Here is a 14,790-nt window from a genome sequence, read left to right as displayed (position 1 = left end):
AAAGAGCTGGGATTTTGTATCTACAATGGGAATAAACCTGCCCTGGCATACTTCAACTGCACCTCAACAATGCAAAAATGTTAATAGATTGTTTGTTTTTTATAGCAAGGAAAGTATATTTTACCAGGTTTGAGCCTTTGGTGGTTCCCTTTTCCTACTCTTTTTTCTGTAACCATGATTCCTGGAAAATTTTTTTTTCTTTCCCCTCCCTCCTCCTTTCTCTGGAAAGTGGAAAAAGTGTTTACACTGGAGTTGAGCCTTAAAAAAGAACAGAAAATATCTTGAAGCTGTTGATAAAACTATGAGAGCTGGCAAAGCTCTGTTGCCTTCAGAAAATACCCAGTTTTTCTTTTAAATACAGTTCTCTATGATTTTTTTCTTGATGTTTTGACAGTAGCAGGGAATTTTTGCATTGCTTTTGCAGAGTTATCTCTTTTTTTCTTTTTTTTTTTTTTTTGTTCTTGTTAGATTTTGTTTTCTTTGTGATGCTCCTTTGACTTTGGCCAAAGGCTCAATACCTCTGAGTAGAATCTCCCAAAAGATCACTGTTTTTTCCTCCAATCTGTCAAGCTCCCTTTTTAATCTCATCTTTAAAATTACTCTTCCATCTTTGTCCAAGCACTTCCACATTCCCTCTCCCCACTTGCCAGCTCACCTCTGGAAATATAGTCATGGCTGCCTCAGACACTGGTGAAGATCATTTCAACTTTGAGGACTTCCACTTAGTTTTCCATGTTTTTATCTTTCCTTCATTCTCTCTTGTTTTCTTGCTTTTCTTTCACTGGCAGCAGCTTTTAGCTGAATTAGCATGATGAGCTGAGAATGGCACAAGCAGCCACCTGTGTCTACCAGTGTGATTGCCTGACATACATGCTATAAAGTTCTTCAGTATTAACTGCAAGAGGCATCACACTACCAAAAAAATCACGTCTTGTGTAGAGAAACTGGCTTCTAAAATCCATGTTTGCAAAGCTTTATGAGATGGAAACAGACTTTTAAAATACGATAGCGGGGAGAATGGGTAACTTTGAGTTCTGAGTTTTACTCAGAGTTCCTTCATCTTTCTGGGGTTCAGTTAGGCATTGGGCAAATTTTGTTGTCAATCTGTTTGTGATTATTATAAAGAGTGCCAAGGGTTGGTAGATGCCATTGTGATAGACAAGTATGTACATGTACTCTTGCCAGACGTTTGTAGCAGGCTCTGAACTTTCAGGTTGGCAAGTGCTGGACATGTTACAGAAGCAGCAGCAGGTGGGAATGGTTTGCAGGAGAAACTCCAGCTTCTCGGCTGACCACCTTAGCCATGACCAATGGTTTTGAGTTATTGGTCTGTTTACCTGCCATTATGGGAGTTGTTATCACAGTACCCATAGTTTATAGCTGCAAGGAAACTGTGCTGCTCCCTTCCCCTCCTCCTCCTCCTCCTCTAAAAATGTTCCTTGATCTTCCTAAATTTTTCAGTCATTTCACAAGCAATGTTGCTCATATCCTATGGTAATTTTGCTCCAGGGAGGAGATCTTTTTGATGCTATTACTTCCACCAACAAATACACAGAGCGGGATGCCAGTGGGATGCTCTACAATCTGGCCAGTGCCATCAAATACCTTCACAGCCTGAACATTGTCCACAGGGATATCAAGCCGGAGAATCTACTGGTAAGTGGAGATTCATCTTTCAGTATGGCTGATAACTCTGGAGTGTGTGAGAAAATGTCTGCGCTTCCTCCTTCCACATGCCTGCCAAGTTTATTTCAGTATTTTAAATCACTGATCTTTTAATTTTAACCTTTGCATTGTAAAGCTCTCCTAAGAATAACAGCTGTCCCAGGAAGTACAGTAACATTAGTTGGTATGTCTAGATTGTTCCATGGCACACAACCGCTGAGTAATTCCTGGGATCACTAGAAGTCAACTTGTAGTAAACTGCAGGAAGATTTCAAGCTTCTATAAATATGTGTTCTGTCCTCAGCAGACTATTCTGTACTTCTGTCACTGCCTAAATAATTAGCAACCTTTTAGTTTTACAAGGGTGGTGCATGTAAATTCTGTGTCCTAATCATGTCACACATCAGAGCAGAACCAGGAAGATACTTCATTGTCCTTCCCTTACTACATCTCCAAATTATTCTACAGCACTTTTTATTAAGCCACTTTCACAAACAGACAATCTAAATCTTTGTTTTTCTGACTAAATCTATATGAGCCTTATCCACCTAAGACAATGAAAAACATATCCTGGCAATTAGTCTTCTGAGAATTTTGCACACTTGAATTGCATTCCCTTCATAGTTTTATTTCTCCTGAGAAATTAGCTTCTCCTGATTATTTCAGTGTTCTGAGTTTTCACAAATTTGCTGACATGTTCCAATATCAGGATGTCCCAATTCTCCATATATTCTGCAACTGCAAAACAGTGTTTGTAGAATCATAGTGTATCAGTTCTCTCAGCTGTGTACTCTCAGCCATGACTTAATGCATTTAATCCTGCTTGACAATGAAGAGTTTTTATGGGGAAACTGACTCCAGCAGATATTGCTAAACTTCCAGGCAGTGGGATTTTTACAGCTGAAGTTCCTTTATTGGTAGGTTCTGGGTGAGGAAGTGACCTGCCCTCACTCTCGAGATACTGCTGAAAACACACTGGGTGGAAGTTTCACTAGACATTAATGACTGATACACCTTTCTTGGCCCTTTTGCTCCATTTTATTTTCTGGTGTTGATGTTGATAGGTGGCTGCATGCAGATGTTGTAGCAATCCCATGCCAGGATTCATTAATGCTGTTCCTGGAGTGTGCAGGAGGGTCTTGGTCTGGTACAAGCCCTGCTCTGCTGCTGTCTTGACTTGTCTGTAAATGCCTGAACTCTGTTGTTGTCAGAGTTAAAATTCTGGGGGAAAAGAGGTATGGGTAGGAGGTGAGGGCAGCAGGGCAGGGATTAGATTTACCTGCTCAGCTTTTCTAGTAATTATCCGCTAATGATCACATTGTTCACATTGTAGCTGAATTATTTCTGAGTGACTTTTCCAGAACTGTGCATTGATTTTGAGACTGAGCTGTAAGGATGCATCATTTAACCTCTTGCAGCATCCTAATCCTCGAGAGCCAGCATTTGATTCACAAATTGCATTGATTCTCTAAGTTTTATGAGGTCCTTGAAAGAAACAAGCGCTGCTGTAGAAGAGGGCTTTGGAACCAGCCTTACCTGAGCTCTGATCCTGGTTCTGACATTGGCTGCCTGTGGCCTCAGTGTGTCTGAACCTTTCTGCTTTTATCTCAGCTGTCAAATGGCATGTGTGGTTTCTTTTGTCACAAAATTGCAACTAGCGTTATTTTCATGGCATTTACAAAACACTTGAAAAATGCCACATGGGCCTCAGCATTTATTTTGCTAAATACCTACTTTTGTAGCCTGCCCTTTTCCTTGCAGCTCTTTAACCCTTCACCTAAGTGGTCATGGAGGTATTTTTCCCTTGTTGTTCTTGTGCTGTGGCTTTCCCTCTGATACTGTCACAGTGCTGCACATGCAAACCCTAGTTGTGTTATTGCTGGTTCTCCTGGCCACTAGTTTGAGAATCAACCCTTTCTCCCCCACCCTTTTCCTACTCATGGATTGTAACTTTAGGTTTAGAGGAGCATGTCCTGAGGCTAAACAACCTCATTAGCAGGAGAAAAAGACAACAGGGAGGATGAGCAAGGCTGTAGAGTTGCTAAAGGAGACCAAGGGGAAGTGAAGAACATGCTGCTCTGGAGAAGGAGACCAGAAGAGGATGTTCACCTGGAGCTGCTTTATTTCATCTCTTCCCGGCCCCTAGTAGAACCTTTACTTTCACCTCCTCCTTTGTCTCTTTTAATTTTTCCTTCTTCCCAAAAGTAACTTTCAGGCTTAGAGCTGATGTGTGAGACCAGCTCTAGGTCCTGCTAATAAATGTTTGTGTGTGCGAACCTGTCCTGTGTGCAGCACCCATTATTTTTTAACTGCTTAAATATTTTAACTGCTTAAATATTATCCTCAAGGCATATAAAGTCCAGCTAACAGTCAACTGTCCAAGAGTTTAGGGTGTGCTGAATACCTGTGATGTTTTAGCATTTTTGTTTGTTTTTTTTTATTCTCTAGGGAGTCTTCCATGTTTTAATTGGAACATTTTTCATAATTGTTGCTATTTAGAACGTTTATTTTGTCAAGTCATGGGATGTCTTTATAGCCATATAATAAACCCTAGAGAACAACTTCTCTGACTGTTGCCATCTGCACTGATCACAAGAGCAGCTTAGAAAATACTGACAGTCTTTATACTAATAGGATACATATGGTGGCATACAATTATGTGTGGCTGCATTCAATTAGTGTAGTACAATTACACAGTTTTATAGCTTAGTTAAAACAGTGAAAGCTCTACGAAGCGGGCAATTTGCACTAATCCCCATTTCTTTAATTGCCCTTCAGTATTTAAATGCAGGAACATATATAGCATTTATTCTGAATGAGTGTTAAATTATCTTTCCTATTCCTTGCCTGGCAAGTAAGATACCACAGCTTCACATTGGGCTCTTTTTTATATGAAGTTATAACAGGGTGAGGAAAAGTTACTTTCTTCATTTTTACAAGTCAACTGAAGTAATTTTCCAAGAAAAGTAATTCCTCAAAACAGATGAAGCAAAATAATAGAAAATGCACTGTACCAAACCTTCTGCATTGGTAAATATTGCCAAACAAACCTCTTCTGTAATTAATTTCTAGTATGGATGAGTCCCACAAGGTGTGGTCTATTGAAGGAAGGAATTTACAAATGTTTGCTGGGTTAGCACAGTTCAGAGAGGGCTGTGTAGAAAGATAACTGCATGAAACAGAATATGAAATAGTAATTAGGCCAGATTCAGCTCTTCATGTCTAAGTGCACACTTTACATATTTCAGCAAGTGAATATTTAAAGCCCTAGTCTCTAGACTTTAATTAAAATTGTTGTTGAAATTAGATTTATTGCTGCCATTTCAGAGAGCACTTTCTTTAGTTTCAGGAACCAGATGTATTTAACAATCTGTGTTTTGAATAAAACCATAATTGCCTTTTTTTTTTCCCAGTGCTTTTCTATAAACATAACTTTTTTCTGGCTTAGTAGAAGAGAAATGTGAATCCATTATAAATTGCTGGTCCTCTTAAAGATCCAGTTGAATTCTTAAAAATAACATAAGGAGAGGAGAAGAATTTTGTGTATTCTGAATGTCTGCTTGTGGCTGTATCACCCGGTAAGCAGGGATTCAGGACAGAGAGGGGTTTTCTCTCCAGACATGACTACCATTAACAAATAAGAAACTGGGGGATGGGGGCTGTATAATACAACTAATTAGTATGAGCTATAACAAATCTGTAGGAAACTGTGGTGAGAGACTTCAAGAATTTACTTTTGCACCAAGTAAACTATTCAAGGGTCCCATGTAGAATTTATTGTATTTTTATAAGAAGAAAAGCTAGGATTTTCTTCTTAAAACAGTTGTAGATAAATGTGATTTTGGATGTAGGAGTAGCTGGTCAAGATATATATATGAAGGATTGTTTTGGTTTTGATTAGGAAGTATGATACCTACTATTTTTGCACAGTTTTGGTGCAAATTGTTTACACGATATCACTAGTGGTGATCCAGACTGCATGGAGCTTTGGTTTGGCTTGCAAAATAATGAAGTGATATATTATATAAATGTCTCCTGTAGACTGTTTCTATTTTTTAAGGTGCTGTCATAGAAATAAAGGACTCAAACCAGCACATTGATTAAAGATAGGCTTACAGTCTAGTGTTTAGTTCAGATACAATTTTATATTTTTTATTTTAAACATTTTTTTACTGGATCTAATTTTAAAGGCACAGAACTTCTTATCTGGCATAAGCAGATGGTGGGGGATACAATAGAGCATCATAAAGTCACCTTAGGACATCAGTTTTCAGTGTTTGCAGATTTGGGGCTCTTCTTTTGCTCTGAGCCAGCTTTTAAAATTATAGTTGTTTTACTGATGCTTCTAGCTTTTTTTTTTTTTCATGTGACTACATCTTAATCTCCTTTTGCACCCATAAAACCCTGTGAAAGATCACGCTGCCACTGTGAAGACCAGGTTTTAAGACAGGATTTTCACATATCCCTGTTAGCAGCCCTAACTGCTTGTGTCCTGTTCATCCTGACATTACCGTGCCAGTAAGAAACTCATTGGTGTGTAAGAGTCATCCAAGGAGAGGAGAGTATTTCTAGGTGAAATACTGCAGCCAGATTTGTGTCTTGTGGCTTCAGCACACAGAGAAGAGCCTGGAACTGCTATCAGTACAGTCACTTTTCTATTACCTAAGTAGCTGAAGTTCCTGTGCAAACCTTTAATATCTCTGCAAGTAAAATGAATAAACTCAACCCGCCTACACTGTGAATTCAGTAGGGAGCTGATGTAGGAAAGCCACTGCTGGAAGGTCACACATTTGCTTCTAGGCTTTAGCACCTAGCAAGTGGTACATCTTTTGTTGGACAGATAGCAAGATAAGTCTTTCCCAAACATCCTGACTGTATTCGAGGGAAGTTGTCCAAATCGTCTGTGAATTTTCAAAGCATGCAGAGAAATATGTTAAAGGTAAGGAGGAGGAAAAAAAATCTGTAAATAAGAAGGAACATTTCAGGCAGTTAGTAGTTATATTGATGGTTTTCAATTTTCCTCCTGATTTAGGTTTATGAACACCAAGATGGAAGCAAGTCCCTGAAGTTGGGAGACTTTGGCCTAGCAACAATTGTGGATGGACCTCTATATACCGTCTGTGGGACCCCAACATATGTAGCTCCAGAAATCATTGCTGAAACTGGGTAAATCCCTTGTAGTGGTGATCCATTGATGTGTACTCACAAGAGCACATTCTTATCATTGTGCCAGACTGGAGTTCTTGCAATTAAGATTTTTATGCTGCTATTGGTTGGCTATGATGCAGAATCATGGCTCATAGAACAATTCATGTGGAAGGGACCTCTGGAGGCGTTCTTACCCAAACCAGTTCAGAGCAGGCTGGATTTTGAGTTATATTGGCCAACCTCTGCCAGCTGTTGGCCTCAAACTTTTCAACTTAACACTGAGTTATTAACTAGCCCTTTGCAGATACAGTGGAAGTAATTCTATTCTCTAGAGACTGCTAACTAACATTCACTTAATTCTATTTTGTTATTTCACACTATCCTCCTCTGATTTGTTCTACAGAGTAAATGCCTGCTGGCTTGAACAGTCTGTGTCACCTTTGCAGACTTCATGTTGACAGACATCACTAACTCAAGTAAACTCAACTTGAATTAGTTAACTAACTGAAGAATACAGCCCAATGTCTTCTGTGCACTCACATTCTAATCTAATGTAATTTTCATTCTGATTTAAAGATGTAAATGCAAAAAATAATTGATAACAGAATGAGGATTGGTAGGTAAACAAAGTTCAGATGAGAATTTATGAGAAATTATTAATTATTCTGAACATATTTCCTCTGTAGTCTGTAAGAATCTGATGTCTCTAACCATGTCTCTCACACTTCTAGATATGGCTTGAAGGTGGACATCTGGGCAGCGGGTGTGATTACTTACATCCTGCTCTGTGGTTTTCCTCCATTCCGTGGGTATGGACTGACCTATTCAACCATCCTTGTTATGTGAATTGGTCCCTGTGCTCCTTTCACATTAAGCACAGAGATTCCCACTGGTAGAAGTTCTCTGCTCATAGGGTTTGATGGTTTTTTTCTGTGCTCTGCATAGTGTTCTACACAAGCCCCATAAATGTCTGTGATTTTATGGTAAAATCTCTGTCTCATGTTTGTTTATTATAGTTTAAACTTCATTGCATTGCAAAACAAGAGCCTTCATTATATGTTCTGCATGCCTTTGTCTGAAGTTTTAAATACACTGTGAAATAACCATCTTCTTTCACAGACAAAATGCAGCATATTTTGTGGTTGGTAAAAGGTAATTAAAATGTAAGCCAGTTAATAAGGATGTGTCAAATATTTCATCTCCTCAAAGCAACTGCAAAGTTGTGGACAATCCTAAAGACAAGCAGAAGGCAAGAGTGTACCACATGCACTGTGTTTTATGATCTCACCTTTAATACCCATAGCTGCATGTTTGGGGCAATCAACGTCTTCCAAATGCATACTAAGGCATGAGCATTTAAAAGCAATTTTAAGAAGTCTATTGAAACCACATCTGAAAGTAATTTCTTTTTGGGTTTTGTTGTTGGTTTTCCTTGGTTTTTACTTTACAGAAGTGGAGATGACCAGGAAGTGCTTTTTGATCAGATTTTGATGGGACAGATGGATTTTCCATCGCCATATTGGGACAATGTTTCTGACTCTGCAAAGGTGAATTTTACAGTTGATGCTATTTTCTTCTACAGTATTATTTCCAGTGGGAGTGCCTAATGCATGTTGTCCTTTCACAGTGTTGTATTTGACATGTCCCATACGTCTCCTGCTACACCTAAAAATTCCTCTGGGTCACCAATTATGTTTCATTTAGTTACTGTCTTTTAGACCCTAGGTGGTTTTAAAATGGACTCCGTTCTGAAATGGACATCCTATCTCTGTATGATTTCTCACACAACACAGACACCAGCAGCCCTTATTGATTAAGAAAAAATTAAAGTAATTCACTTCCTAGCTTGAAAGCTCTCTTGGACTGTGCTTTATATGTACTTAAGAGGGGCACCAGGTACCAACCTGGAGCCTTTAAATGTTATCTAATAATATTATGGAGAGGCTGATTTCCTTATTGACCCCATTAGATGTTATGTCTGTTCTTTCTTCCTGTCAAAGAACCAGGCCTCCCATTGCCTTATTGTTGCAGAGTGGTATGAAATACAGACTTGTTCTGGTCACAGCTCCTGACCTGCAGGCTTTGGGGTGCTAAAGCAGATATAATTATTTACAGATACAAACCTTGACAGACTTCATTATACTTGCAAAGCAGATCAGGTTTTTTAACTCTCACCAATTCATTAGAGCAACAGTTTAACTCAAAGATTTTTTTAGGGATCTGGCATTCCCTGTAGTCATATGTATAAATATATGTGAACAGAGACAAAATACATATGTGAATGTAAAAAAAAAAATCACATGGTCATTCTGTAGATAGGTAAGTGCTTACTTTCAGTCAGTTTACTTCTCTGGTCTGTAAGGCAATCTATGAAAAACTGTCTTCCTGTTTCCTTCAGTGTGACAGGGTTTGATTAATCACAAGGAAAAAAAAAAGTTAAATTTGGAGGTGGATGCAGGTATGAGAGTAGCTCTGAATCTCCATTCTTTGGAGAGTTACATTCTGCTTTTACAGGTATGTGGAGACTTCTAACTAATGAGATTAAAGAATAAGATACAATCATAGAGTTGGAAGTCCTCTAAACCAAATCATTGTGTTGCATTATTTCATAGCATCATTAATGGGAACCTTGCAAGTCCTTTGCCAGTGGGTTTTCCTGTGAAACTCCTTCTGTCAAATAGGTCTGTCTAAAAATTCTGGTTTGAAGCCTTAGCCTATCCATTTAAGTTATTCTTGTAATTAAGGATGATTAGCTTTGGTCTTTGGCGATGCACCTTTATTTGCTGTCATATTGCCATACTGTTTTCATGCGCTCCACTCTGTGAATAAAATAATCTAGGTAATTGCAGAGAAAATCAGAGGATGAAAAATAATGATTTTAAGTGTCAGGGTTTTTTTTTTTTTTAATATCTTCTATGTTATTTAAACAAGAGTTAAAAGTAAAACTCTTTGCTGGCTTTTTTTTTTTCCTACAGAGGAATTGGCTTTTTCTTAATGGAAAGCTAACCTAATTTCATGAGGCCATCTGTTTTGCACAATATGTATTAAGTGCTTTTCTCTTAAACAGTGGCTTCAGAGCCGTAACTCAGAACTGTCTTCTAGCTTTTCAAGATACTGTCAGATATTGATTTAGAAGTTCAGCTGGGAGTTCATAGTTCATAGTTTTTCTATTTTTTGAATAATCTTAGTATATTTCTTCAGTCAGTAGTTCACTCTCTCTTTGAGCACTCTTACAAAATCAGTTAAAGAGTTCTTAAGTGTACGAACTATTGATCTGTTCTTTGAAAGTGTTCTTTAATTTCAACCGTGTATTCAATTTCTCAGGAACTTATCACAATGATGCTTCAAGTAGATGTAGATCTGCGATTCTCAGCCTTGCAAGTTCTTGAGCATCCATGGGTTAATGTAAGTATTTTCAGACTTGTATATGCTTCCTGCAATTCGACACCTTTGAGTTCTTTTCTGTCAAGCTCTTGCTATGCCCTTTTGGAAGCCAGCACATTCTAAAGATGCCACAGATTTAACTGGAAATCAGCTGGGTTACAGGCTGATTTAGTGTATTTTGTACCTTGGAGTTGTCATTATTTTGTGTGTGCTCAGCTACATTTTCTCTGAAATGGACTTTGAACAAATCTCAATCCAATTTGATAAATGTATATCTCTTCCTCTCAGCTTGCAGGTTCAGTGACACATTTTATTCTCCTGAGATGAGGTGGGCTCAAAAATCTCACAGTCATGATTAAGAGTTACTGAAATATAGCCCATACTGTTAAACCTACTGTTAAACCTACTTGATCCAGAATGGAACAGGGAAACATTTAGAATCATATTTAGCTTCTGACCATATTTAAGATTTGCTAATTATTCCAGACTATTTAACATGTTTTAAAATATTTGGATAACAAAAATAAAAAATCAGGATAATCTATATTCCAGTTCAGAAGGGACATCTGAGAAAAGAAACACAATTGGGATGATCAGTGAAAAAAAAAATACAGGAAGAGGAAATAATGCTTCATTTTGTTTGTTGCAAGTTTGAGTGTGCAGTCCTCCCTGGAATGCTCTTTGGTCCCTGAGCTGCTGTGTCCGAAATCCCTTTCTCACTAAAAAACCATTCTAAAAATTCAAATATACAGTCACCTCAGATATTAATTTTTTTTTATGAAAGAGTCCTCCATATAGAGTAGTAGTGATCACTTAAGTATTATTCAAGTGCATGCTTTAAACTTGGAGGGCTCCTTTATTACCCAAACTACTTTTTAAATTGTAAATGCTATTAACATGCACAGCTCTTCTGTGGTGTTTGAAGAGTGCAAGGATCCAGGACAATGTCTGATGAAAATCTTTTCATTTTGAAGATGACATTCAAGCAGCTGAAATATTTATTTTCCTTGGTGCCAGGGGCTATCCTTGGACACAGTGTTCTGTCACAGTTTATGATGCCTTATGGTGATTGAGGGTTCTCTCTGTCTCCATGGGAGGAGGACGTGTGGAGATTTTTGTAGTGCTGAAGAGGAAGAGATGGAAGTGACTGATCAGAAGCCACAGAGAGGCCAAGTCACCCGCAGTGTGAGCCTGCACACTGTTGCTGAGATTACTGAAATGTCACTTGCTTGCATCACTTAAGGAAGTGGTCACTAATCTTCCATTTTTTATGAAAAATATATTTGAAATGTTAATATACTACCCCCAGATACTTACTTTTTAAAATTGCTACACCATGATGTGTTTTAAAAAGCCATTTTAGTGTGATGTATAAAAAAGAAGAGGTGCAGCTCTTTGGCAGTAACCTGATGATAGTAGTGTGCAAGTTACATGAGGATCTGCTACCCTGCCCTCAATAGTACCTGCTGGTGAGGATAGCAGGGGAGAGGAGCTGGGGTCTAAAGACATTTAACACTCCAGAGCTCTGCTAGAAAAACCTGAGCTCTGGTTACTGAAGCACCTTGGCAAATTCCTGAATTTCTGTGCAATAAGTTAACATGCAGAACCCTTTGCCAGAAGGTGGTGTACAGAACTGCTATAAATGGACTCAAAAGAGAATTTAATACATTTTTGGAGGATGATCCCATTGGTGCTTATTAAATATAGTGGACTGGATAGAGCTCTTGGCTCACAAAGTTCTTAAGTACTTGGTTGGCATGAACTAGACGATATACCAGGGAAAGTTCAAGATCTACTTGCTTCTGTTAAATATACTACTTCTTAAAGAGTGCCTGTGATGCACTGTTAGAAACAGAATGCAGTGATCAATTCATCTGTGGTCTAGCTCTGGTGCACTTGCAGTTTTATGCTGGTAATAATTCTCTGCAATCAAAACCCATAGCAGTTCTGTCTATATGTAAGTGAAACAAATATTCCATGACAATTCTCTAATTCCTTTTTTTCTGCTGCTTTTAATAACTGAAAAAAATCAATATTTTTTCTGCATCATTACACTAGAGATAGTTCATAATGTGGATCAAAATTGCTTTTGAATTTTCTTATGTCCTCCATATATTTTTTCTGGAAGTAAAAAGTCTAGCACTGGGACCAGTTCAGGGAAGTGCTTTAACGCATTCCAAACATTGCTCCCGTTTCAAGACATCACACATGGAAGCACTTAATACTGGGCATCAAATTAACTAGTTGGCACTACAATCCTAATTCACATTGGAAGAAATAAGAACATGGCTGAGTTGAAACAGGTGCTTAAATGGTTCCATGAGAAAGGGCACTTCCCTGAAGTGTGTCTGGGCTGTATCAGTAGATAAGCTAGCAGGGGCAGCCTGTTGATGCATAGAGGCAGAAGGTACAGTGTCAGATCCAACTACACATACCTCTGCCATCACTGGCTGGATCAGCTGCAAATCTGTCACACAGACTCCCTGGACCTCATTTTCCCAGCTTCAGGACAGAGAATTAATGCACTCATCCCTGTTTACAAAAGGCTCTGCAACCTATGTGTTGTAATTACCTGAGCAATTCTGTGTATACTGTCTTTCTGAGAAGAAATGGCACATGGAATTTTCACCTACACTCCATTTTCACAGGTAAACTGCTTTAATACTTTTCCATGGTGTCAAATGCTGGAGTTTACTTTCTCTATTACTTTTAGCTGGGATAGGGCTCACTACAACACTTCCCTTATTTCAGTTTTGAACGCATTCAGAGTGTTAAAGCTGCAGCTAAAATACTAGATAGAACAGCTGGCTTGAAAAGCAGGCATGTGTTTTCTTTGACAATTTTAAGAAACATTTTCTGTCTTTGATCAAACCTTTGATAGAAGTGTTGTAACTGCTTACACTGTATGAAACCATTTTGTAGATTGTAAATAACCATTCTACTTTATAGCTGCTTATTATGTGATTACTTGGTAAATTGCTGAGATTCCTGGAATATGCTTTGACAGTTTCAGTAGGAGCAAACCCTCATTTCACTTTAAGATTTTGCTATAAAAATATCTGGATTCCTCTTGGAAACTGCAAAGCTTGTTATGGTCAGAGTCAGACCAGTAAAGCAGTTTCGATGTGAATAATATCCCAGCTGTTTTCAATTCAAAAAACAAAACCTGAAAAGATGTTGGCTACATGCCACTGCCACAGATGGAGATCTTGAATTCTTAATGCAATTCAGCAGCAGTTCTTTGCCCCCTCCATTTCGTTTATTTGGCATCATCTCTCCTATGCAGTACACTTAGACCTGGAAAAAAATCCATTAGTTTATACTTCCCCTACAGGGACCCCAAATCTTTACTTTACCTGCTCAATTTTTTTTTGCAAAGTTAAAGAATTATAAAAGAGGCAGGAAGCTTGAGATTTGCCATTTTAAACTTTGATGTTATTGATAACCTGAAACAAGTTACAGGACAAACTCATTCTTCTTTGTATAAGTAGTAAATGTTTCCTAATACACCCCTGAGCAGTGAAAGGGATGTATTAGGAAGGAATGCTGAAAGGGATGGATTGCAATCTGTAAATCCTTCTCTGTTAAAATAATCAATATGAAATGTGTGTTGTTGCTGGAAGGGAAAGATGGCACACACCAGCCTAAAAGAATTAGAGAACCTGGAGCTTTTATATTTTCCCCTCAATATGTCTGCCTTGTAAATTTGTGTGCAAAAGAAATTAATAGCCAAGCGATAAGTATCATTAAGCTAAACATTTGTAAGAAAACTAATTTTAAAAGACAATCCTTATTTTGCAGCTGCACTACTTTTAGTTACACCCTAGAACACTGTACAAAAAAAATTTCCTAAGAATCCTTAAAGGAAACAGTGTCCAAAAGCTTTTCCAGCACTTCTATTTACTGTAATTTCCTGCTGATAATTACTTGTATAATGATCTATTCATCTGACATTTCTAGACTTGGAAAGTAAAGCTCTTGTGACCATCTTGTGAAATGGATCTAAGCACTCCAGGGCAGTAGGAGTCTGGGAATCCTTCATTACATCTTTATAACATTTACTTTGAGTGGCAATGTCTCCGGCCACAGGGAACAATACAAATATGAAAAAAATTTTTATCAATTACTAGATTTTCTCCAAGACCTTTTGCCTCTTTTTTATTGTTTTTTATTTTGAATTTTTGTAAATAGACCATGAAAGGTATTTTGTAGAGGCTGATTAAAAAACCCGAACAAACAAACAAACAAAAACCAAAATAAAACACCCCAAAACAAAAAATGAAAATGTGTTAACATTCCAAGCAGTTTATATTGTCCATGTGAAAACTCAAATTCTGAGCCAGAATTTTCAAACTCTTTTGACTGCTCAGCTCCTGAGGTATGCACAGGAGAGCTCTTCTTTCAGACTATTAGCAGTCAACATCTTCTGAAGCTCCTGACTCTTTAAAGTTCCTAGCTGGAGCAACAAAAATAACTGATCACCTTAAAAAAAAATCTTGTGATTAGTGCTAAGGCTGAGACGAATTTCTGTGATCCTAGCCCACTGCCAAAAGCAAAGACTTGGAATAGGGGAAAGAAACAGTTAACCTCTGC

The 14,790-nt window shown here is 38.0% G+C and overlaps 1 protein-coding gene across 3 annotated transcripts in view; it reads left to right on the top strand.

Annotated features, from left to right (window-relative positions):
* DCLK1 (doublecortin like kinase 1) overlaps positions 1 to 14,790 on the top strand; it is a 236,306-nt gene that overhangs the window by 195,683 nt on the left and 25,833 nt on the right. For all 3 annotated transcript variants that reach the window (XM_054271730.1, XM_054271732.1, XM_054271731.1), the window contains 5 exons: positions 1,510 to 1,656; positions 6,698 to 6,831; positions 7,545 to 7,622; positions 8,264 to 8,360; positions 10,138 to 10,218. In XM_054271730.1, coding sequence (XP_054127705.1) covers positions 1,510 to 1,656; positions 6,698 to 6,831; positions 7,545 to 7,622; positions 8,264 to 8,360; positions 10,138 to 10,218 — 537 coding nt within the window. The remainder of the gene's footprint in view (positions 1 to 1,509; positions 1,657 to 6,697; positions 6,832 to 7,544; positions 7,623 to 8,263; positions 8,361 to 10,137; positions 10,219 to 14,790) is intronic.

The sequence above is a fragment of the Melozone crissalis genome, unplaced genomic scaffold (assembly GCF_028551555.1).
Source record: "Melozone crissalis strain CALT ecotype California unplaced genomic scaffold, PUWL_Pcris_2 ptg000013l_1, whole genome shotgun sequence".
Taxonomy (NCBI): Eukaryota; Metazoa; Chordata; class Aves; order Passeriformes; family Passerellidae; genus Melozone; species Melozone crissalis.
This window is presented reverse-complemented; position numbering and strand designations above follow the sequence as displayed.